General features: G+C 49.3%; 1 protein-coding gene across 3 annotated transcripts; it reads right to left on the bottom strand.

The window, feature by feature from the left end:
- Window positions 1–25,935, bottom strand: LOC129700727 (LIM domain transcription factor LMO4.2). 3 transcript variants are annotated; one of them, XM_055641349.1, is made up of 5 exons: window positions 25,189–25,925; window positions 23,806–24,101; window positions 14,427–14,523; window positions 10,105–10,260; window positions 1–748 (listed from the first exon to the last, which is right to left on the bottom strand). In XM_055641349.1, the coding sequence occupies exons 2-5, from the start codon at window positions 24,042–24,044 to the stop codon at window positions 740–742; spliced, it is 501 nt and encodes a 166-aa protein (XP_055497324.1). In that variant the 5' UTR covers window positions 24,045–24,101; window positions 25,189–25,925; the 3' UTR covers window positions 1–739. The 3 variants fall into 3 exon arrangements, with proteins under 3 accessions (XP_055497324.1, XP_055497322.1, XP_055497323.1); XM_055641347.1 differs by lacking the exon at window positions 1–748 and adding an exon at window positions 3,248–7,247 and having other exon boundaries at window positions 25,189–25,935; XM_055641348.1 differs by lacking the exons at window positions 1–748; window positions 25,189–25,925 and adding exons at window positions 3,248–7,247; window positions 24,359–24,497.
- Window positions 25,936–26,410: the final 475 nt, after the last annotated feature.

The raw sequence follows: 26,410 nt of genomic DNA, 5'->3' as shown, positions 1-26,410 counted from the left end.
GGAGGGGGGGGGGGGGGACGGGGGGGGGGGGGAAGCAACATTTGACAAATCACATACATGCATGCATACATGTCCTTGTACAGAGAATCACTACAAGTGTATGATAGTGAACTACCACAAAAATCGCTGGATTTTTTTTTTTAATGTCTCTCCCATTGCTGCCTCTTTATTAATGATAGCAAATAAACACGTCCTCTTTACAACACTTAGAAATACAAAGAGCCAACAACATTTTTTTTTTTTTGCAAGGATGTTTTAAAGAAAAATAGAATACAAGAGAGGGAGGGGGGGAACCCAAGGCTTGGTGCCCTGCTAATTATTAATGTAGGTACATAGCATGTTTCAAAAAACCTCCAATAATGAGTTTTATTTATCGTTTTCCCCAAATGTCCTTCAATGGCCATTTGATTGATTTTTTTTTTGTTTTACCTTCCACCCACCCCCCCCCCCTCCCCAACCCCACACCTTCTGAACAGTTATTAACCCCCCCCCCCCCCCCCCCTACCCCCCCAGGAGTTCAGATTCCTTAGTCTGGTGTCCTCAAGTCATTTTGAATGCGAGAAGAGTTGGGTGAGATCGAACTACCGAGGGGGGATACAAGAGTGCGATGTTGTCGTGTACCTGCCGTTTGAAACCAGCCAAAAAACATGACTGACTACTGGAACGCAGTGGGGTCCACTTGCCATGAGCCAGATTGAATAGATGAAGGCACGCTTTCTGCTTTCTGCTTCCAGCCATCTCAGCAAACCTGGAGACGGGGAAAAAAAGAAAGAAAAACACAAACTTGTTATAGTTTTTTCAAGTTTGGGTTCTTGATTAGTACGGGTGTCAAGGGGTTATGGGGAGACGGCACCAAGGCCAGTCTGTTGTCACCTTAACCATATAACCATATAATAATTTACAGCACGGAAACAGGCCATCTCGACCCTTCTAGTCCGTGCCGAACACATAATCTCCCCTAGTCCCATATACCTGCGCTCAGACCATAACCCTCCATTCCCTTCCCGTCCATATAACTATCCAATTTATTTTTAAATGATAAAAACGAACCTGCCTCCACCACCTTCACTGGAAGCTCATTCCACACAGCCACCACTCTCTGAGTAAAGAAGTTACCCCTAAACTTCAGTCCCTTAATTCTCAAGTCATGTCCCCTTGTTTGAATCTTCCCTACTCTCAGTGGGAAAAGCTTTTCCACGTCAACTCTGCCTATCCCTGTACTGTACTGATTAAGGTGCCGTGGAACTCGAATTACCATACAGCCATGCTAAAGGAAAAGCAACAAGACACACAAGAGAAGGCAGGAGAATGGGTTTCGGAAGGAGAGATATATCAGCCACGATTGAATGGCGGAGTAGGCTCGATGGGACCGAATAATTCTACTCCTACCACGTTATGATCATTAGAGATACAGCGCGGAAACAGGCCCTTCGGCCCGCCGAGTCCGTGCCGACCAACGATCCCCGCACATCAACACACATTTATAACCAAGCCAATGAACCTACAAACCTGTACGTCTTTGGAGTGTGGGAGGAAACCGGAGATCTTGGAGAAAACCCACGCAGGTCACGGGGAGAACGTACAAACTCCGTAAAGAAAGCACCCGTGGTCGGGATCGAACCCGGATCCCTGGCGCTGTAAGGCAGCAACTCTACCGCTGCGCCACCGTGCTGCCCAAGTGTGTGGAGATTGCTGGTCGGTGGGCCGAAGGGCTTGCCTCGTAGAAACATAGAAAATGGGTGCAGGAGCAGGCCATTCGGCCCTTCGAGCCAGCACCGTCATTCAATATGATCATGGCTGATCATCCAAAATTCAGTAACCCCGTTCCTGCTTTTTCCCCGGTATCCCTTGATTCCTTTGGCCCCAAGAGCGCAATCTAACTCTCTCTTGAAATCATCTCAGCCACGTATGCCTGAACTCTACTAAACCAAACATGGTGACTGACCCAGTACTAAAGGTTGCAGCAGAGACACTTGTTTCCTCTTCCCTGTCCACCTACAAGTGCCTCTGGCAGTTTCTGTGTGTGTTTAATTTTTTTGCCTTTACATTCGTCACAGCTCCCCTGCTCCAGCCAGGGGCAACCAAGATGACCGATTTGACTCCAACAAAGCGCAGCACTACAGAGATGAGCTGCCTATCGAAGTCAACATCTCCATTACATTAATCCAATACATTCAAATAGATTTCAGGAGTTGCGGCCAGAACTCAGCATTCAGCCCCGTAACATTTATTCAGGGCAGCTGTCAGCTTCTGACTAAGTGGATTTAAATTCCGCATTACTTAAAAATCATTCTGTTTTGAAAATCAGCTGATGTGATCCAAATAAAATGGAAAGCTTTTGATTTTTTTGTTCCCCCACTACCCAATGTCAGATCAAGGTACCAACCCAATGATAACCACAAAATGGAGATCTTGATTTGATTTTGCAGGCAAGCAGAAGGGGACTCGGCAGACTGCATTTGAAGTGCTGCACTATCACAGGCTTCAAACACTTAGCGTGCAAAGATGACCCACAAAAAGAGGTGGCACGGTGGCGCAGCGGTAGAGCTGCTGCCTCCCATCGCCAGAGATCCGGGTTCGATCCTGACCGCGGGCGCTGTCTGTAGGGTGTTTGTACCTTCTCCCCGTGACCCACGTGGGTTCTCTCCGCGCGCTCCGGTTTCCTCCCACACTCCACAAAGACACGCGGGCTTGCGGGTTAATTGGCTTCAGCAAAAATGGTGAGCTGTCCCTAATGTGTAGAAGAATGGTCTCGACCCGAAACTTCACCCATTCCTTCTCTCTTATAGAAACTTACAAAATTCTTAAGGGGTTGGACAGGCTAGATGCAGGAAGATTATTCCCGATGTTGGGGGAAGTCCAGAACAAGGGGTCACAGTTTAAGGATAAGAGGGAAGTCTTTTAGGACCAAGATGAGAAAATTATTTTTTACACAGAGAGTGGTGAATCTGTGGAAATCTCTACCACATAAGGTAGTTGAGGCCAGTTCATTGGCTATATTTAAGAGGGAGTTAGATGTGGCCCTTGTGGCTAAAGGGATCAGGGAGGTATGGAGAGAAGGCAGGGATGGGATACCGAGTTGGATGATCAGCCATGATCATATCGAATGGCGGCGCAGGCTCGATGGGCCGAATGGCCCACTCCTGCACCTATTTTCTATGTCTATGTCTATGCTACCTGTCCCCGCTGAGTTACTCCAGCTTTGTGTCCATCTTCGATTTAAACCAGCCTCTGCAGTTCCTTCCTACACATGACTAATAGGATCGATGGTCGGCGCGCAATTCATTGGGACGAAGGGATTGTTCCCGCACTGTATGTTGAAACTCAACTAAAGTCTAATATGGCAAGGAAATTGCGGCATGCTGCAAAATCCTTCTCCCCGTAAAAAGCAGGAGCGAAATTCCGTCACAATTAACAAAAACACTGTCCCCTTTAACCCTTACAAAACAATATCGTATATTTGTTATCCAAATCATGTCAAGAGCATTTAATTGTCGTAAGGACCGGAAACGGAACCATGATATTCTTACTTATAGCAGCAGAGCACGCCTGTATACACAGCACTCGTAGATACCGCAATAAACAGAATTCTACCTAACCAGGACCCACCAAAGAGTTAACTGAACGCCCAATTAATTAAACAAAATAAAGTCCTACCGTGAGTTCTCACTGGTTAAAAACTTTTAACAGTTTAGTGCATTTCTCTGCTTTCATCAAACCACTAAAAGCCCGAGGTGCATTAGTAATTTGCAACCCCCCACTCTCAGGCTAATTAAACTAGCTGAGGCATTCAGCTTTAATTCCCCAGAGTTTGACCACAATGTGAGAAAGGTAATTTGTCTGTCTTGAACAAAGACATTAGGGAGCAGCCTAGCGCCTATTTAATAAATGAACATCAAATGTCGTCCACTATCGACGGCGACAACACCAATTATGCCGTTTGAACGGAAATGTTTTGCTTATTTTTTTTAATTTAAAAAAACGCAAACTTGTAGCACAGTCCTTGGCAATACTTGCCCCCATTGGAACAAACACAGTCCTGTTCGTTTTGCAAAAATAAGTGTGCACGTTATGAGGTCGGTGAATGTGTTTTAAACATTGAAACCTGTATCTGTTGGCTTTTTTTCCCCATAAAACTCCACATTGCACAAAAGGCTAAAATTTAGGCCGTTGAGGCGGGGGACAAGGGCGTTAAAATTCAAGTCTGCTTTCGCCGCGGAAATGGTGACGGTATTCTCTGTGTTTTAAAGAAAAGCCTCATCTGTTTCACACTTGTTAAAACGCCACACAATTAACCTCCCCAGCCATGTGATGAAATGTACCGGCCGCGATTGCTGGCTGCGTGTGTGGCTGCATTTATTACTCCTGTGTACGGTTATGAAAGAAAGCAGGAGTTGGCAGGCCATTCGGCCCCTCGTGGCTGTCCTGCCACCCCCCAGTAAGATCACGGCTACTCTTGTACCACGGCACCACTGTCCCTGAAGTCTGAAGAAGGGTCTCGACCCCAAACGTCACCCATTCCTCCTCTCCAGAGATGCTGCCTGTCCCGCTGAGTTACTCCAGCTTTTTGTGCCATATCTTCGGTTTAAACCAGCATCTGCTGTTCCTTCCTGCACACTGCTTTCCTGGACTAATTCCACACATCCCTGGATTCACTCTGTTCCCAAAATCTCATCTGTTGTAGATATCAGCGCTGTGTTTGAAATCAGAGAACAAGAGTACATACGGGATCGCTGACCAGTCTCCAACAACCCAATCTTATCTACTCTGCCACACACGGTTGTGGAGGCCAAGTCAATGGATGTTTTTAATTCTTGACTAGTACGGGTGTCAGGGGTTATGGAGAGGGGGGGGGGGGGGGAGAATGGGGTTCAGAAGGAACGATAGATCAGCCATGATTGAATGGCGGAGTATTGATGGGCTGAATGGCCTAATTCTGCTCCTATCACTAACGAATTTATGACTGCCCCTGATGAAACAACTCCGCGCCGACTCTCCTTCTCCCTCCGATTCCCACTAGTGTGGAGTGTGCACAATGAGCCAATGATGACTTCCGCGAGGGTGAAATAGTTAACCACCTCCGATGAAACTCATCAACTTGGGGAAGAAAGCCTATCGCTTGCTTTTGATCCTCAGCTGGGTACTAGAACTCTTCCACACCCCGCCTAGTAACGAGGGGAACATTGTGGATGAAGAAACTGCAATAACCACACCATACCATGGGCGGCACGGTGGTGCGGCTGGTAAAGCTGTTGCCTCACAGTGCCTGAGACACAACTTCGATCCTGACCTTGGGTGTCGGCCGTGTGGAGTTTGCACGCTCTCCCTGTGACCACGTGGGTTTCCTACAGGTGCTCAAGTTTCTTCCCAAAGACTTGCAGGTTTGTAGGTTAATTGGCCCACTGTAAATTGCTCCTTGCGTGTAGGGAGTGGACGATAAAAGTGGGATAACATAGAACTAGTGTGAACGGGTGAATGGTCGGCGTGGACTTGGAGGGCCAAAGGGCCCGTTTCCATTCTGTATCTCTAAACTAAACTAATCCCTGCAATATTCCACGCTGTATCTTTCAACAATATTAAATCCAAAACCTACACAACTACAATGGCGAAAGCTCGATCTAATGTCTTCCTGTATCACGTCAGGTTCAATCCAATGAACTTGACCCCATGTGGAGGAATTCGGGTTTGACGGAAGTACACACATCCACCGTCAACGCTGCGCTCGTGAGCTGCCGCCAAGGCCTAACGTCACACGTCGAGACTCTCGTTTGGAAAGAGAATTTGGGAGGTAAGTAGGTGGAGGTTTAGTTTGGTTATGAGATACAGCGCGGAAACAGGCCCTTCGGCCCACCGAGTCCGCGCCCGCCAGCGATCCCCGCACATTAACACTATCCTACACACACTAGGGACAATTGTACACATACACCAAGCCAATTAACTTAACACACCTTACATTAACATTGGAGTGTGGGCGGAAACCAAAGATCTCGGAGAAAACCCTCGCAGGTCACGGGGGGAACGTACAAACTCCGTACGGACATCACCCGTGGTCGGGATCGAACCCGGGTCTCCGGCGCAGCGAGCGTTCCAAGGCAGCAACTCTACCGCTGCGCCACCGGGCTGCCATAAGGTGTGGGACGAGATCCTGTGGTTCTATTTGCCCCCACTCCACTGGTACTCCTGATCACTCTCTCCGTCCTTAACCACCTCCCTGGAATGACCAAGTGGACCCTACACCTTGGTCAACATTGCACCAGAGCAGACCAGGCTGATGGAGGTCAGTGGGATTGGGCCAGACAACCTACTGGGTCACCACCATCATGCCCGAGCTAGTTTTTACGGTCTTGATGTACTGCGGGGTTTCAGGTTATGGGGCATTTGGACAGGTACATGGATAGGAAAAGTTTAAAAGGATACACCAGTACATCCCTCTGAATACCAATACAACTTAAATCAGGAGTGGCACAGATCTTCCAAGAGAGCGCGGTACACCTCTCCCAAATTTGGGGCGGCACGGCACGGCGGTAGAGTTGGTGCCTTACAGCGCTTGCAGCGCCAGAGAACCCGGGTTCGATCCTGACTACAGGTGCTGTCTGTACGGAGTTTGTACATTCTCCCCGTGACCTGCCTGGGTTTTCTCCAGGAGCTCTGGTTTCCCTCCGGTTTCCTCCCGCACTCCACAGACGTGCAAGGCTTGTAGGTTAATTGGCGTCAGTAAAATTCTAAGCTGCCCGCAATGTGTAGGGTAATGGTTGTGTGCGGGGTGGTCGCTGGTCAGCATGGACTCGGTGAGCCGGATGGCCTGTGTCCGCGCTGTATCTCTAAGGTCTAAAGTTGAAGTAAAGAGAGCAGATGACTAACTTAGGGGTTAATCATGGACTGCCAGGCGTTGGCTATTTGGCAGCCTGATACAAGGGGCACTGGATTACAAGATAGCCTGACCCGAACAAATGGCTGCTGTACGACAGTTTATTAAAGAAGCCTTACAGTTCCCTAAAATCATCCCATGATCATCAAGCACAGTTTAACACCATAACAGTCTACCCATTCATTTATCGTGGATTATTGTTGCGACAGGCTGATATTTGCATATGCTCACTGGCAGTGACTGGGGAGGGATTATTTTTAGTATCTCATTTTTCTTTCATTGGTGTTGTCTTGTTATATGTTGGCATATGTTGTTTTTTATTTATTCTTTTCGTACACTCTCTCTGTTACAAATGGACAACTTTGCACTTTGTTATGTCCTGAAAACGAAATAAAAAAGATTTTGATTTTTTTTTAAAAAATCATCCCATGCAGAGAAACTCCCCCCTCCATTAATGAAAGAGAGAAAATGTGGAATGGCTGTAATATCTGATAAGGAAAGGTCATATTTTTTTTTTCAGTCTGTGTGAGGTGATAATAGGCAGATCGCAAAAGCAATGCAAATCGTTAAGGAACGAGATGAGGCAGCACTTTGCGTGACGTTGAGTCTGTAAGGTGCAGCTCCAGCGGCAAGTGTCTCGTCACAGAGCAACACAGCACGGAAACAGGCCCTTTGGCCTCACTTGCCCATACCGACCAAGATGTCCCATCTGCCTGCGTTTGGCCCACATCCCTCTAAACCTTTCCTATCCTGGGGGGCAGCATGGTGGCGCAGCAGCAGAGTCGATGGCTTACGGTGCCAGAGAACCAGCTTCGATCCTGACTATGGGTGCTGTCTGTACGGAGTTTGTACGTTCTCCCCGTGGATTTTTCTCCGGATGCTCCGTTTTCCTCCCACACTCCAAAGACGTGCAGGTTTGTAGGTTAATTGGCTTTGGTGAAAATTGTAAATTGTCCCCAGTTTGTAGGATAGTGTTAAGTGTATGATGACTGCTAGCCAGCGCAGTTGGTGGGCTGAAGGGCCTGTCTCTGTGCTGTATCTCCAAAACAAAACTAAAAAAGATTATCCATGTAGTTGTGCAAATGCCTTTTAAATGTTATGATAGTACCCGCTTCCTACAGCAGCTTGATCCATACGCCTACCACCCTCTGTGTGAAAAAGCTTGTGTTGGGAGTTAACATAGGAGCGACTGAATCCACTGGTAGGAACCACTTGCTACTTAACGTCCTGAGATCCCACACCACCGTTTGCTCAACTCTTGACTACTTTCAGAGCGTTAATACTTTCCACCAGTGTGATGAAATGTCTCGACCCGAAACCTCACCCATTCCTTCACTCCAGAGATGCTGCCTGTCCCGCTGAGTTACTCCAGCATTTTGTGTCTATCTCAGTTTAAACCAGCGTCTGCAGTTCCTTTCTACACATTTTGTCTGCTCCTCAGTGGAGATTTTAGACAATAAACAATAGACAATGGACAATAGGTGCAGGAGTAGGCCATTCGGCCCTTCGAGCCAGCATCGTCATTCAATGTGTTCATGGCTGATCATCCCCATTTTGAAAGATAACCTGAGCTATTTGGAAAAATAACAAGCATGGAACTACCAAGTTTTAAATGCTTAAAAGCACACATATACAGTATATATAAACTGAGACAGGCTTGAACATGTCAAATCAGCCGACCATCGGGCCAAAAGTGACTTGGGAAAGCCAAAAACAACTTTTATATATTGTTTTGGAAGAAAATAGCATGTTCAGTGCCAGCCTAAAGCCAGTCTTTTCACCAAAAACTCCAAACTACAGCATTAAAAAGACTGGCACACAGCAGTATAAGCAAATTCTAGAATACAGCATTAATCATACGTTAAATAAATGTCATTGTACCTCCGTACAGGCGAAAATAAAGAATGTTCGAACCATTGAGCCAAGTCGAGTCTATCAACAGAACACACGTCTCTCTGTGTGGGAAGGAACTGCAGATGCTGGTTTACCCCGAAGATAAGACACAAAAAGTGCTGGAGTAACTCAGCAGGACAGGCAGCGTCTGAGGAGAGGAAGGATGGGCGACGTTTCGGGTCGGGACCGTTCTTCAGATGAGTGAAGGAAGGGCACCGACCCGAATTGCAGTCCGTTCTTTCTCTCCAGAGAGGCTGCATGCCAGACCCGCTGAGTTAATCCGGCACTTCACCCTGTGCCATTTCCACAAACCTTGCAGCGACAGTCTGAACTCCATTCACCACCATTTTATCTTCTGCCTCATTTGCTACCACCGTTGAAATGTGATGTCTCTGTTTCCCCAGTGGCACAGCGGCAGAGTTGCTGCCTCACACGCCAGAGTCCCGGGTTCCATCCTGACCACGTCTGTCGATCCTGTCTGTATGGAGTGTGTGCCGTTCTCCCCGTGACCTGCGTGGGTTTTCTCCGGGAGCTCAGGTTTCCTCCCACACTCCAAAGACATACAGGTTTGTCGGCTAATAGGCTTGGTTAAAAATTGTACATTGTCCCCAGTGTGTAGGAGAGTGCTCACTGGTTTCTTGGTTTCTTGGTCCTCCAAAATATTCCAAATGGAATTTAAACTGGAGGTGGTGAAGGGAGGGATTAAGCCAGAAAGGGTTATTGGGAAGAAAGTGCTACTTTAAATTTAGTTGCATCTGGTTGGGTAACTATAGTTGGGTGGAGATTATTCCATGCTTTAATTGTGCGGGGGAAGAACGAATTGCTGTACACATCTGTCTTTGTAGCTGGGATCACAAATTGGATCGAATGCCCTCGTCTGCTCCTAATTGGTTTGGGTTTGGTGTAGGTCTTGTAGTCTATATCGAGCTGACCATTTAGCATTTTGTAAAAAACAGGTCAAACGGTGAGCTTCACGTCTGTCTTGGAGAGGGTTCCACCCCAGAGAATTCAGAAGTTTGGTGACATTCGCTTCTCTCTCATAGGTGTTAGTAACAAATCGAGCTGCCTGTCTTTGGACACGTTCGATGGGAGAAATGTTTTTATTTGTGTATGGGTCCCATGCTGCAACTGCGCAAGTCCAAATGAAGTCCAAATGGTCATACTATAACTGCACTATAAGTCTAAAACCAAAAACTGAAACTCTATTTAACACGCTGTGCTGTACGCCCTAGTTGCATTCACAATAGCTACAAACAAATTTCGAACGGCTGTGACCGACAATTTTCCTTCGTGTGGAGAATGGGGAAAAAGGGGGGCAGAGTCCCAAAAGAAGCCTTGCTCACCTTCTGATCAGATAGTAGAGGATTGCTCTGCAGCGGATTCAAATGTCCATTGATAAGAGATGTTGGTCTGTCATGTTCACAAAACAAACTGCCGTTGATATAATGAAACCTGTCTCCGGGGACGAGACGATTTCGGCAGGTGGCACAGGTAAAGCACTGGAGAGAGAGAGGGAGAGAGAGAGAGAAAGAGGGAGGGGAAAGTTACACCAGTCATTAGGGAGCCCAAAACTACAGGGCAAAAACATCAGACACATGGGCTCATAACACACACAGAACATACAGCAAAACATCACAAGGACGGGCCCTTTTTGGCCCACAATAGGTCCGTAAGTGATAGGAGCAGAATTAGTCCATTTGGCACTAATGCACTTATCAAGAAAGCTCATCAGCGCCTCTATTTCCTGAGAAGATTACGGAGAGTCGGTTTGTCAAGGAGGACTCTCTCGAACTTCTACAGGTGCACAGTAGAGAGCATGCTGACCGGTTGCATCGTGGCTTGGTTCGGCAACTTGAGCGCCCTGGAGAGGAAAAGACTGCAAAAAGTAGTAAACACTGCCCAGTCCATCATCAGCTCTGACCTTCCTTCCATCGAGGGGATTCATCGCAGTCGCTGCCATAAAAAGGCTGGCAGTATCATCAAAGACCCACACCATCCTGGCCACACACTCATCTGCCTGCTACCTTCAGGTAGAAGATATAGGAGCCTAAAGGACTGCAACAACCAGGTTCAGGAATAGCTACTTCCCCACAGCCATCAGGCTATTAAACCTGGCTCGGACAAAACTCTTGATTATTAATAACCCATTATCTGTTATTTGCACTTTATCAGTTTATTTATTCATGTGTGTATATATTTATATTATGGTATATGGACACACTGATCTGTTTTGTAGTAAATGCCTACTATGTTCTGTGTGCTGAAGCAAAGCAAGAATTTCATTGTCCTATCGGGGACACATGACAATAAACTCACTTGACTTGACTTGAGGTACCAATTCTACTCCGCCATTCAATCATGGCTGATCTATCTTTCCCTCTCAACCCCATTCTCCTGCCTTCTCCCCATAACCCCCGACACCCGTAAGCAATCATGAAGTAAGTAACTAAGTAGGTTTATTGGCCAAGCATTCACATACAAGGAATGTGCCTTGGTGCTCCGCCCACAAGTAACAACATGACATACAGTGACAGTTATGAATGACTCAGAAATCATTAAACATTAATAATAATGAAACATTCATGATAAAACACCATTGATCCAAGCATGTGAACCAACAAAATACGAGATCAAAGGGAGGCTACAGATTTTTGGCTGTCGGGCAGAGCAACTACTCGTGGATAAAAACTGAAGAAGGGTTTCGGCCCGAAACGTTACCCATTTCCTTCGCTCCATAGATGCTGCTGCACCCGCTGAGTTTCTCCAGCATTTTTTGTGTACCTGCTCGTGGATAAAAACTGTTTTTATGTCTGGCTCTGGCAGCTTTGACAGTCCGGAGTCGCCTTCCAGAGGGAAGTGACTCAAAGAGTTTGTGGCCAGTGTGAGAGGGGTCAGAGATGATCTTGCCCGCTCGCTTCCTGGCCCTTGCTGTGTACAGTTCATCAATGGGGGGGAAGGTTGCAGCCAATAACCTTCTCTGCTTGCAATGAATCTATTTACCTCTGCCTTAAAAAATAAATGTCCATTGACTTGGCCTCCACAGCCATCTGTGGCAATGAATTTCACAGATTCACCACTCTCTGGCTAAAGACAATGTGTGTGTCGATCATGATGCCACAACCAGTGCTTATCTGCCTGTGCATAATCCATATCCATCCATTCCCATATCCACGTGCTGATGCAAAAGCCTCTTAAATGCCACAACCATATCTTCCTCACCCAGGCAACACATTCCAAATGCTCACCACCCTCTGTGTAAAAAACTTCTGTTTTAAATCTTGCCCTTCTCACCTTAGAACTATCAATTTAGATGGCTCTTTAACCAGCGAGTGTAGCTGGAATCTAATAGTTAGTCTAGCTAAAATACCAAACGGAGCATGATTTAATATAAAGGCAAGTACAATAGAAGAAAAAAAGCAATACTAATACCTCCAGTAATGTGGGATGAGGTAGCATTAAGTATGAACCCTTGCAATATAGAAACATAGAAACTAGGTGCAGGAGGAGGCCATTCGGCCCCTCGAGCCAGCACCGCCATTCATTGTGATCATGGCTCATCGTCCCCTATCAATAACCCGTGCCTGCCTTCTCCCCATATCCCTCGGCTCCACTAGCCCCTAGAGCTCTATCTAACTCTCTCTTAAATACATCCAGCGACTTGGCCTCCACTGCCCTCTGTGGCAGGGAATTCCATAAATTCACAACTCTCTGGGTGAAAAGGTTTTTTCTCACCTCAGTCTTTAATGACCTCCCCTTTATTCTAAGACTGTGGCCCCTGGTTCTGGACTCGCCCAACATTGGGAACATTTTTCCTGCATCTAGCTTGTCCAGTCCTTTTATAATTTTATATGTTTCTATAAGATCCCCCCTCGTCCTTTTAAACTCCAGTGAATACAAGCCTAGTCTTTTCAATCTTTCCTCGTATGACAGTCCCGCCATCCCAGGGATCAATCTCGTGAACCTACGCTGCAGTGCCTCAATCACGAGGATGTCCTTCCACAAATTAGGAGACCAAAACTGTACACAATACTCCAGATGTGGTCTCACCAGAGCCCGATATGAACAACTCCGATAAAACAAGATACAGATGAAGGGTCCCAACCCGAAGCATCATCAGTCCATTCCCTCCACAGATGCTGCTTGACCCACTGAGTTACTCCAACTCTTTTTGTGTTTTACAATCAAATAAATGAGCTGGCCCCAATAGCCTCTCTCCGGCATTAATCAGAGCATTGGTTAGTTTGGTTTTGTGTCCTTCTCTAACGACTGGAAAAATCACACTAAGGAGGTAAAGGATGCAACAGTAGCACCATGCATTGATAAGAGGGGAGAGCTTTGCCTTTCTAATCAAGAGTCACAGTGATACAGTGTGGAAACAGGCCCTTAGGACCAACTTGCCCACACCAACCAACAAGTCCCAGCTACACTAGTCCCCCCTGCCAGCATTTGATCCGTATCCCTCCAAACCTGTCCTATCCATGTACCTCTCTACCTGTTTCTAAAATGTTGGGATAGTCCCTGCCTCAACTACCTCCTCTGGCAGCTTGTTCGGGTCCCTGAAATGTCACCTGTCCATGTTCTCCAGAGATGCTGCTTGGCCCGCTGAGTTACTCCAGCACTTTGTGTTTTATCTCTATAACACATCCTTCGTATGGTGTTCTCAATAGTCAGATTTATACAGCGTGGAAACAGGCCCTTCAGCCCAGCTTTCCCACACCAGACAACATGTCCCAGCTACACTAGTTAGTTCCATCTGCCCACATTTGGCTCATATCACTTCAATCCTGCCCTATCCATGTACCTGTCTAAATGTTTCTCAACTACCTCCTCTGTCCTGGGCCTCCTCCATGGCCAGAGTGAGGCCCAGTGCAAATTGGAGGAACAACATTTCATGTTGCTTGGGTAGTTTACACCCCAACGGTATGAACATTGACTTCTCTAATTTTAGATAGCTGTTGCTATCTCCTTCCTTTCCCTCCCCTTCCCAGTTCCCCCACGAGTCATATTGTCTCTGCACCCCCCCCCCCCCCCCCCCCCCACCCCCCCAATATATCAGAAGAATGGTCTTGATCCGAAACGTCGCCAATTCCTTCCTTCCTGCCTCATCCGCTGAGTTTTTCCAGCATTTTATTTGCCTACCTCCAATTTTTTCAGCATCTGCAGTTCTTTCTTAAATAGACCTCCTCTGGCAGCTTGTTCCATACACCCACCACCCTTTGTGTGAAAAAGTCACCCCAGATTCCTATTAAATCTTTTCCCCTTCACCAACGTCCTCTGGTCCTCGATTCCCCTACTCTGGGCAAGAGACTCTGTGCATCTCTCTTTCTCTCATGACCTTATACACCTCTAAAGCTATAAAATTCCTTAAAGCGGGCAAATGCCATCCCAAGGGAGGAGCCAAGGCTGAAGAGGGCCAGGTTTAAAGAGGGACGACCGGAATGGAGGCGACTGCTGCAATGGGCCTTTGTGGCCGACTGCAGCTCGGACTGTACAATGGCGCCTCCTTCATATGGACTCAGTGGGCAGTTCTGTGAGTAACACACTGACCAGGGCAATTGTGCTCGTGTCCGGGGGGGATAGTCTTGACGATCTGTGTGCACGAGTGTGTATTCCACTGTGTCTGGTACACGCAGCAATGCTGAAACCATAAATGAAACGTTGGTACCTTGAGATGATAGACGTTGCCTTGTGCTCTCATGACCAACTCGCTGGCTGGGATCGATTGGCCGCACGCACTGCACGCTCCGCTATTCCCAAACAATCTGCAAGGCAAAGGAGTTGCAAGAGTCACGCTTTGTACAGGGGGCTGTCGGAAAACTTTCATGACCACAAGCGAGGGTCCACTGAGAACGGGGGAAGGTGCATCGCTGCGAGATGCGATGGGTTCCAATGTTTCGCATTAATTATCACGTATGCAAATGGCACTACTGAGCATTTTTCGAATAAATTAGGGGCGTTGCTATGTCAACCACACATCGCCCGCACCCTCCCCTTTCATAAGTGATAGGAGCAGAATTAGGCCATTTGGCCCCTCAAGTCTACTTTGATCATTCAATCATGGCTGATCTATCTTTCCCAGTCAAACCCATTCTCCTGCCTTCTCACCATCACCTCTGACACCCGTACTAATCAAGAAGCTGTCAAATCTCCACCTTGAAACGATCCATTGACTTTGGCCTCCACGTCCTTTTATTCTGAGGCTGTGGCCTCAGGTCCTAAGACTCTCCCACTAGTGGAAACATCCTCTCCACATCCACTCTATCCAGGGCTTTAGCCATCCCTCTCATCCACCGACCCCCAATCTTCCCCCCCTCCCCATCAAAGGAAACCTGATTGTCCCATTCCCAAAATCTAGGCACCTACAATCAAGGTTTAACCATTAACGCAACGCTATCAAAACTCTGAACTAACTTAGTGAGAAACATAAAAGAGATACAAGAGGTAGCAGATGCGGGAATCTTGAGCAAAACACAAAGTGCCGGAGGAACTCAGCGGGCCAGGCGGCATCTGTGAAGGGACTGACGGGTGATTTTTCTGGCCAGGTCCGATCCTCAAAATCTGAAGAAGGGTCGCTGCCCAAAACATCACCTGTCCATTCCCTTCACAGATGCTGCCTGGCCCATTGAGATCTCCGAGCACTTTGTGTTTTGTGATGAGAACATAAAATAGTTAAGGAAAGAGTTTCCTCAGACAAAGTCGTATACAGGGGTGCCTGAGATAGGAGCCGCACTAGTTGGTAAAGGTGTAAATGCTACTGCTAACACTGTCGGGGGAGGGGGGGGAGGGGAGCACTCCAGACCAGATTTAACCCAACCACCTCTATGGGAGTGAATTCAGATAAAGAGGTCAGGTTGGACCCGAATAAAGTCATCAGTCCAACTGAGCACCATAAAAACAAATGCAGACGTCAACAATCCCTCCACTCCAGTCCTCTGCCTCCCTGTTCAATCATACGCAGGTTCAGCCATATCCGAGCAATCCCGCCCCGTAGACCAACGAGTGAAGCGGCACTTCTCCAACACAGTGGAGACCACCATCACCAACAACAGGGTGACACAGCGGTAGAGTTGCTGCCTTACCGCGCTTGCAGCGCCAGAGACCCAGGTTCAATCCCGACCACTGGTGCTGTCTGTACTGAGTTTGTACGTACTCCCCGTGACCTGCGTGAGTTTTCTCTGAGATCCCTCTGTTTCCTCCCACACTCCACAAAGACGTACAGGTGTGCAGGTTAATTGGCTTGGTGCATGTGTAAATTGTCCCTAGTGGGTGTAGGATAGTTTTAATGTGTGGGGATCGCTGGTCGGCACGTACTCGGTGGGCCGAAGGGCCTGTTTCCGCACTGTATCTCTAACTAAACTAAACCTGAACACCTAAGATTGACACAAAAAGCTGGAGCAACTCAGCGGGACAGGGAGCATCTCTGAGAGAAGGAAAAAGGGTCTCGACCTGAAACATCACCCATTCCCTCTCTCCAGAGATGCTGCCTGTCCCACTGAGTTACTCCAGCTTTTTGTGTCTATCTTTGGTTTAAACCAGCAGCTGCTGTTCCTTCCTCATGCCCCTGTCCCACTTAGGAAACCTGAACGGAAACCTCTGGAGACTTTGCGCCCCACCCAAGGTTTCCGTGCGGTTCCCGGAGGTTGCAGGGAGTGGAAGCGGGTAGGGAGACTGACAAAAACCTCCGGGAACCGCACGGAAACCTTGGGTGGGGTGCAAAGTCTCCAGAGGTTTCCGTTCAGGTTTCCTAAGTGGGACAGGGGCATAAGCCTGAACCTAACCAGACTGGAACGGGCTTCCCATCCTACACTTGGCTTGTGCCATAGATTAGGTGGGATAGCTTGTCATGATACCTAACCATAGCATGCAATCACCCAGCGTGATAACAGGCCCTTCGGCCCAACATGACCCATCTACACCAGTCCTATCTGCCAACGTTTGGCCCATATCCCTCTAAACCTAACCTTTCATGTTCCTGTCCACATATTTTTTTTACCTGCCTCAATTACCTCCTCTAGCAGCTCATTCCATATACCCACCTCCCTTTGTGGAAATACGTTGCCCTTCAGTCTGAGGTAGGGCCTCGACCCGAAACATCACCCATCCTTTCTCTCCAGAGATGCTGCCTGTCCCGCTGAGTTACTCCAGCATTTTGCGCCTATCTTCAGTGTAAACCAGCATCTGCAGTTCCTTCCTACACAAACAGCTTGCTATTATATCTCTCCCACCCCCCCCCCCCACCTTAAACCTATCTCCTCTGGTTCTTGACTTGGGGGCTATGGGAATGGAAGGCAGGAGAATGGGATTGAGAGGGAAAGATAGGTCAGCAGTGATTGAATGATGGGGGTAGCCTCGATGGGCTGAAAGGCCTACTTCTGTTCCTAGGACTTAAGAACTGCCTTACCCGGGCTAAAAGACCCTGTGCATTTACCCTATCTATTCCGCTCATGATCTTAGAGGCATGAGGGAGGGGAAACTGGCAGAGGTCACAAGAAGAAAATATCGTCTCCCCAACAACATGTACCTTCTGACACCCCCCCCCCCCCCCCCCTCCCCCCCCCACCCCCCCCCTCCCTCAAATTCCCCCCCCCCCCCCACCCATCCCCTCCCCATGCCAGATGCACCTGTGAAAGTGCGCCCTTCACGGCTCAATAATGGCCAGCGCTGGCCATGTCAAACACACCACTGTGCTGTCGCCACCTTATTGCAAACAGCCTCTTAAGTTGTTATTAAAAGTATCGACGAGGTGACACGCCGCAGTAAACCTGCCCGCTTAAGATAGCTTTTAATAAAGAGGCCGAGAAACAAATTTTACACCAGCATCGATTGCCAGGGTTCAATCAAAACTCCATCTCAAAACTAATTAGTTTACATACACGGCCCATCGACACGTTGGCCGCGGAATTGTAATGGGCTTCGCGAAGGAGGCACTGGAGCCAGGAACGCTGCAACAACTTGAAGCAAAAGGGTGATGAAGTCTGATGAAGGGTCCCGACCCGAATCGCCACCTACTCCCTTTCTCCAAAGATGCTGCCCGACCCGTTGGCTTATCTAGTTTGGCAAGACCACGGGGATAAATCGCGGTCTGTGGCCACACACGCAGTTTGCAAATGAAATGTCACCTCCTCGGGTCGTTAGCGTCCATTCAGTAGCGCAGCTGAATCCCAAGCCTAGGTTCGTTTTTAAATTGAGATACAGTACGGAAAGAGGCCCTTCGGCCCACCGACCAGCGATCGCCCCGCACACTAACACTATCCACACACACACACACGAGGGACAATTTGCATTGTTTTTTTTTTTTCAACCGGCGCCGATGAACCTACAAACCTGGTTCGGTTGTAAGGAGGAAACCGGAGCTCCCGGGGAAAAAGCCACGCGGGTCACGGAGAGAAGGTACAAACTCCGTGCAGGCAAGGACAGTCGGGATTGAAGGCAGGCAAAAATGCTGGAGAAACTCAGCGGGTGAGGCAGCATCTATGGAGCGAAGGAAATAGGGAGTCGTTTCGGGCCGAAACCCTTCTTCAGACTTCAGTCAGGATTGAACCCGGGTCTCTGGGGCTGTAAGGCAGCAACTCTACCGCTGCCGCTGCCGCTGCCGCCCCCCTCTCTCTTGTCTCTCTCCTCCGTGTTCAGCCCCGGGGTGCAGCGAGCCGACAGGAGTCTCGTTGCTATCGGGGGCGTTGAAAGAGCGGACCCAGTGGCCGAATCATCCAACCTTCATCAAACCCAGGCCGTGTTTCCCCTTCCCAGCAAAGAACACTAATTGAGGTTTACAAGACAAATCGCATTTAAGGCATTCACACGGATTTTGGGAACATTGGATGTCTCGGCAACCGGTTCCAAACAACCACGTATTTAAAATGTAAATGGCGGAGTAGATCGAATCGCAAACATCAGGGGTCGATGTTTGGACTAAAAACTCCCGTGCTGGGTTTGGGAGAACGGCTTGTTTTGAGGTAGTTAGGACAAACGTGGTTCATTCTTGGTGGATGCAAACGAGAGAGGGAAAGTGAAGGGGGGCGGCGATGGCGGGGGAGTGATTAGAGTGGAGTTGCTGCCTTACAGCGGTTCGATCCTGACTCCCGGTGCTGTCTGTACGGAGTTTGTACCTTCTCCCCGGGTCCTGCGTGTGTTTTCTCCGAGATCTTTGCCCCCCTGCCCCCCCCCCCCCCACCCCCCCCCACCCCAACCCACACCAAAGACCCACAAAATGCTGGAGAAACTCCAAAGAACGTGCAAAAAACAGTAACGTTCACAAAATGCTGGAGAAACTCAGCGGGTGCAGCAGCATCTATGGAGCGAAAGGGACTTGAATAAAGATATCAACGTTTAAGTCCCGCGAAAACGTTGACCTATATTCCTTCGCTCCTATCGCTCCATAGATGCTGCTGCACCCGCTGAGTTTCTCCAGCATTTTTGTGTACCTTCGATTTTCCAGCATCTGCAGTTCCTTCTTAAAACAGGTTTGTGGGTTAATCGGCTAGGTATACATGTAAAATTGTCCCATGGTGTGTGTGTGTGTGTGTGTGTGTGTGTGTGTGTGTGTCGGACCGTGTGTGTAGCGGGCATCGCTGGTCGGCAGGGACTCTGTGTTTCCGCGCTGTTTCTCTCAACTAAAGTTCGCAGGTCGCCGTGGAGAGACAGTTCAGGGTCAAATGTGTAACATCTGGTATGAGGAGAGAGAGATAGAGGGAGGGATAGAGAGAGAGAGACCTAGAGAGAGAGGTTGTGAGAGAAAGGGAGAGAGAGAGACCTAGAGAGAGAGGTTGTGAGAGAAAGGGAGAGAGAGAGAGAGGTTGTGAGGCGGTATGGAGAGAAGGCAGGTACAGGATACTGAGTTGGATGATCAGCCATGATCATATTGAATGGCGGTGCAGGCTCGAAGGGTCGAATGGCCTACTCCTGCGCCTATTTTCTATGTTTCTATCATCCGAAAACCTCTCACTTGTTGGGGCGCTGCCAGACTCGAATGGAATTAACGCCCAAAAAAAAGGGGGAATATTCATAAAATTCATGTAATGGACTCTGATGGAACTTCAAGAACCTGCGGGGCGCAATTAAGTTTCCATGGCCAGTGTCGGAAGGAACTGCAGATGCTGGCTTAAGCCGAAGGTAAGACACAAAATGCTGGAGTAACTCGGCGGGACAGGCAGCATCTCAAGTCTGAAGAAGGGCCCTCATCCATTCCTTCTCTCCAGAGATGCTGCCTTGTCCCACTGAGTTACTCCAGCATTTTGTGTCTGTTTTCGGTTTCTATCTTGCGACTGAGTCGCTTCTGCCCACAGCTCCGAGCGAGGGGGGAACACACTATCCTTAGTGCCGGCTAATTAATACAGGGGGAAGGGGGGTGGGGGTTTAATCTTCCCCTTAGACTGTGACGATCGAAAATTGGTTTCAATTTTCTCTCCCGGGCTCCTGGTCCGAGAGGTCGTTAATATTTCAACAAGCCGGCAACCCGATCAATCACTACATCAAGCCAGGGACCCAAATGAGATGGAACTCTTCAAGCGTTGAAATAGCAGAGGGAGGAATTGAGTGTAAACCGGCGCTTCCTTTGCGAGAGGTGCGGCGTCGGTGGAGAGGAGAGGGGAGGGGAGGGGAGGGGGATAGACTATAGGTGCAGCAGTAGGCCATTCGGCCATTTGAGACAGCATGCCGGGACAGAAAAGGTAGCGAAGATATATATATATAATATATATAGTAGAGAATGAGATATGTCGAGAGAGGGGGGGGGAGTAGAGATATATAGAGAGAGGGGTCGTAGAGAAATAGGGGTGGTAGAGAGGGGGGGTGTGGGGGGTAGAGAGAGAGGGTGGTACAGAGAGAGAGGGGGGTACAGAGTGAGGGTCGAGAGAGAGGGGGGTGTACAGAGAGGGTGGAAGAGAGTGGTGGGGGGGGTACAGAGAGAGGGGTACAGAGAGAGAGGGGGGGGGGGGGGGTTAGAGCGGGGAGAGCAGTCTGTTTGCCAAATGCGCGTGTTTAATGCAGAACCTTTTTCTCCCCGAGTGAATTGGAGACTTTGAATTAATTGTTGTGACAAATGAAGATAAACGTCCCCGCAAATTACACGCGGTTTAATTAATTCGAAACTACTTGGGGTCTTTTGTGCCAACCCCTCTCGCAACTCGCTCGGAGTCTCCCGCTGTCGTGGGAGTGGGTAGACTAGGGAAGTGTCACTAAGTGACAGAGAGAGAGAGAGTGAGAGAGGGAGAGAGGGAGAGAGAGAGAGAGAGAGAGAGAGAGAGAGAGAGAGTGACCCGAGAGAGAGGGGGGAGAGAGAGAGCAGGGGGGAGAGAGGGGGGGGGGGGGGGGGGGGGGGGAGAGAGAGCAGGGGTGGGGGGGAGGGGGGAGGCAGAGAGAAGGCTTTCATTTAATTTCGTGCCTGAGAAGTAAAAACAGAGAGGGCGAGCGCCAGACAAGTTGGTAATAATCCTACTCTCAAAAGCCAATTTTCCTAATTAAATTGTTTTTTTTTATCCCTGTTCGTTGGCTCTTAAACGACGGCACTATTCATTTTTGAACAAGTCGGTCTCGTCCGCCGTCCAGACCACAAACCCCGACTCTCTTCGCATCTCATTACGTATTTAAAATTAATAAAAATGTGGTGGGTTTTTGCGTGCGAGTAGAGGGGGTCTATCGCTAATTAACCGTTTTGAAATGGTGCCGACTTACATACAGTCCGCTGGCCATGAAAGATCTGAAGCCCTCGGGTCGAACTGGTGCCGCGCCTCTCCCACGGACCCGCCGCTTATTAAGAATACACCCCCCAAACCTACCCCCCCCCCCCCCCCCCTCGCTAGGGAACACCCAAAATAAAACGAGCGGACCCAGGCTGAGTTTAATTCACCCGGGAAAGCCCCACTCCCCCCCCCCCCCCCCCCCCCCCCCGCCAGCCCCCCGAAGCCTGATACCGCCACTGGGAAAAGTGTGCAATTATAATTGGTTTCCTTATCGTGGCGAAATCGAGCATCTCTCCTACTTGCCCCCCTCCCCTCCTCTCCTGTTTTCCCTGGCGCTCTCATTCGGGCCTCTCGATGATGTGTTTGACATGCTTACTGCCACTGATACCTACAGCGGCAAACTTTAACGCGAACTCTCCAGGGCTCCTGCACGCTTGTAAAGCGGGTCACTTCAAAACTTCACTTCAAAACATGCTCATTTGGATAGTAACCGCTCCGTCTTTCTCGCCCCCCCCCACCCCCCCCCCCTTCACCACGTTAAACAAAACACCTCAAGGGATTAAAAACATATCTGAAAGTTTTGACATATGATGAATAAAGCGAGAATCGCGTGGGGTTGGTTGGACGATCTCTGAACTTTCAATCCAAAACACTCTCTGCCTTCTAGTTATCTTATAGTTCACTTTACAGTTCTCTCCCCCCTCCCCGCAGTTCCCCCGAGCAATGAATCCGTGAGTCAGCATTGTCTGGAATTGATCCCACCTCCTCACACCGATACTTATGATTCTTTTTGGAAAACATTACACAATTCTCAACCTCCCTCAGATATGCCTTCTAGAACACCAGGGCAACAAAAATGTGCTCTATCATATTAACGCATCTCGCATTCGCAACACCACCATATCAAGATTAGTCGTGTGTATGTAGGAAAGAACTGCAGATGCTGGTTTACACCGAAGATAAAGCACAAGATACCGGAGTGACTCAGCGGGGACAGGCAACATCTCCGGAGAGAAGGAACGGGTGACGTTTCGGGACTGAAGAAGGGTTTCAGCCCGAAACGTTGCCTATTTCCTTCGCTCCATAGATGCTGCTGCACCCGCTGACTTTCTCCAGCACTTTTGTCTACCTTCGATTTTCCGGCACCTGCAGTTCCTTCTTAAACACCCATTCCTTCTCTCCAGAAATGCTGCCTGCCCCGCTGAGTTACTCCAGCATTTTTTGAGCCTGTCCAAAATCAGTGACCCTATTCTATTGAAAAGCTAGGAAACTAGTCAGGATCATTTATAAGATTGAAAAACGACAGCGGGATTGAAACGAGACGCGTTCAGCCCCGGTAGCGCGAGTGTTTATCTTTTCTGTCTGTTTCGAATCAATTACTATTCCAGCGATTGGGGGCGGGGAAACGCAAGATTGATCGACTTATTTTAATAACATTCCACATAGACCTCGGTGGAATTAATTTTTCGTTGCTACGAAGCCAAAAAGCCGATAGGTTGGGGTTTTTTTTTAAGAGATACAGCACGGAAACAAGTCTTTCAGCCCACCAACACCACCACACCACACCGATCAACTTTTCTTCACACTAGTTCTATTTTATCCCACCTTTCTCATCGATAACTGACAGAGAGGTCAACGAACCTACAAATTGTGCAAGGAAACCGGAGCACCCGGAGCAAACCCCGGGCGGCCACAGGGAGAAACCTGCAAACTCCACACAGACAGCAGCCGGGTCTCTGGCGCTGTGAGGCGGCAACTCTGCCAGTTTTCCTAGCGGTCTCACTCCAGATTACAGGGGGGTTTAAGGGGGGGGGGGGGGGGGGGGGGGGGGGAGAGAGCCCTTTGCGTGGAACTTTCAAATATAAAAAAACACCCTACTGAGAGTTGGGGGAGAGTTAGGGTAGATCGGCCAATAATTCAACAAGGTCATTTCTGTTTGTGTTTTAATCCCTCCCCCCCCCCCCCCCCCCCCGCCCGCGACAGGCGAACTGTCCCCAGGAGTTTTTTAAGTCTAGCTTTAGAGATACAGCGCGGAAAAAAAAACAAGCAGGCCCTCCGATCCCCACACACTAACATTACCCTACACACGCTGGGAACCTACAAAACCGCACGTCTTTGGAGTGTGGGAGGAAACCGGGAGCTCCCGGAGAAAACCCTCGCAGGTCCCCCATCGCGGGGAGAAGGTACAAACTCCAATACAGATAAGCGCCGGGAGTCAGGGTCGAACCCGGGTCTCTGGCGCGGTGAGGCAGCAACTCTACCGCTGCGCCACCGTGAAGCCCTTGTTTGATTCGTCTCGGTATAAAGTTGTGAGTTAATTAATCGTGGGATGGGGGTGGGGAGAGGAGAGCGAGTTGTGAGTATTACCTGATGTAATCGTTCCGGCACAGGATCATCCCGCTCTTGGTGTAACAAGAAGTGCCGATTTCCCCGAGTTGAGCGTGACAACAGGAGCACTTGAGGCAGCGACTGTGCCAGTAGGTGTCCATTGTGTAGAGGAGAAAGCGGTCGGCGATCTTACCCCCGCAGCCAGCGCACGTCTTCCAGGCCAAACCCGCGCGGTTCACGCCGGCTGAGGGCGTCTGCGAGTTCCCGTTGTTCACCATGATACCTTCGTATGCTTGCTTTTTCTTTTTATTTATTTATCGCAAAACCCTTCGAATCTGCATTGAAGTGGAGAGAGAGGGAGAGATGGGGAAGGGGGGTTGGGAGAAAAGGAGCCCGTAGGTTAGAAAACACGGGATATTTCATGCGAGCTCACAGTATTATTAATTTCCCTAACTGTCGGCCGCTTGGAGGTGGCAAAAGCGATCTGAAATCAGGCCCAGGGCGGCAGTGGCGTGACAAATATCCCCCCCTCTCTCCCCCCTCCCCTCCCCTCCCTCCTCTCTCCCTAACCCCGATTAAGTGGCATGTTAACCTGTTACGCGAGGCTTGTGTTTAGGGTCGGTCTACTCTGTCCGCGATCGGTAATCCAGCAATCGGCACTGCTGCACGGTAGATGAACGCGCCTCTCTCCCTCTACATGAAGACATAGAGAGGGGAGGGGAGAGGGAGAGGGGAGGGAGGAGAGAGGGGGAGCTGTTAGCTGCCCTGCACATGTGCCTGATGTACCGAGCGTTGGAGGCTTCCCTCGCCGTATTTTTGTGCAAAACACATAAAACAGGCCGACGCCGGTCTTGATGCGGGGCCGCGGCGACTGTACAGAGAGAGAGACAGAGACAGAGAGGGACAGGGAGATTGGAAGGGAAGTCAGACGATCCTGGAGACGGATTATCTCAGGGATCTCTCCCCCCCTCCTCTCCGAACTCGGGGTGATTAAATCTTCAAAATAAACCAAATGGGTTGGGAAATATTCTGCTCTCCCAGAAACACAAAACCCCCCACAGGATCCCATGGACAGGGCGACACCAACTTTTCCTCCAAAGTGGGTAATAGGGAGGAGAGAGAGAGAGAGAGAGAGAGAGTTGGGGGGGGGGGTGGATAAAACATTTTTTTTGTGTGGGGAGGGGAAAAAAGCTTGAAACTTAACAGCAAATGTAGGTCTCGGCAGCGCTGCCGAGAGAGAGGGGGAGATGCCGCGGGCCAACTACTGTACATTTTTTAAAAAAAGCAATGGTACGAGGAAGGGTGGAAATGGGCAAAGCGGCGGGGAATACGAGACCGAGCCGCAGAGAATCTAAACGTCTCGCTTCTCCTCCTCCTCCCCTCCCCTCCCTCCCTCCTTTGGCTTCCGCAAGCAAGCCTTACCTTCTCCCCGCTCGGCAGAGTAGCGAGAGTGGATGAGCTTGCGTGTGTGTGGAGTGGAGAGAGGGTTTTTTGGTCTCTCCCCCCACCTTCAAACACGATCGCTTATCAGATGTGTTGCGATGATCTTGAAAGACGAGCCTAGAATTTGATTGCAAACGATGAGTTTCCAGCGGCAGAGAGAGAGAGTCCTCTCCACCCTCGCACGGCGCCTCCACACACACACACACACACACACACACACACCGGCCTTGTGGTATTTCAATCGGCCGCTGTCTGGAAATAGCACGAAAGCTCTCGTTCTCTCTCCCTCTCTCTGGGATTCGCAGCCGACGGTGCAAGGTGAATCGAAGTTGCTGATAAAATGTCCGGCTGTTAACTTCTGTGCCAGCGGAAGGTCGGTGTTTACTCGCTGTTCTGGTCTGGAGAAAAACACCAGGCGGACGGAGGACGACGGAGAGGGTTTCTTCCCTTTTATAGAGGGAGTGAGTAGACGCTCTCTCTGTCTCTCTGCCTCTCTCTCTCTCACACACACACACAGACAGAGCGGCTGACTTGCTTCTCCGCTGCAGCCCCTCGCATGTGCTGGTGACAGCGGCGACACGAACACACACACACACACCCGCCCGGAGCAGCGCGTCAGCCCACAACCACCAACCAACAACGCACGATTCAGGCGGAATTAGAGAACCATCCAATCGTCAGTTCCCAAGGACAGGCAGGGCTGGATCCCACCGCTTGTGCGGCTGGAAACCGCCGCACAAGCCGATTCTGGGAAACGCACAGAGCGTGAACGCACACGCACACACACACACACACAGACAGATAGACAGACACACACGCATACACACACTCACCCAGACAAACACACTCACCCACACAGACACACTCAAACAGACACACACACACAGGCACAGGCACAGACACGCACACACTCTCACCCACCCACACACACACACACGCAGACAGACAGACACACACACACGCATACACACACTCCACACACAAACACACTCACCCACACAGACACACTCACACAGACACACACACAGGCAGACACACACACACACACACACACACACACACACACACACACACACACACACACACACACACACACACACACACACACACACACACACACACACAAACACACACACACACAGGCACACACACACACACACTCACACACACAGGCACAGACACACTCCCCCCCCCACACACA

Source organism: Leucoraja erinacea, chromosome 10, assembly GCF_028641065.1.
Source record: "Leucoraja erinacea ecotype New England chromosome 10, Leri_hhj_1, whole genome shotgun sequence".
Lineage (NCBI taxonomy): Eukaryota > Metazoa > Chordata > Chondrichthyes > Rajiformes > Rajidae > Leucoraja > Leucoraja erinaceus.
Note: the sequence above shows the minus strand (reverse complement) of the source record. Positions and strands in the feature narration are given on the sequence as shown.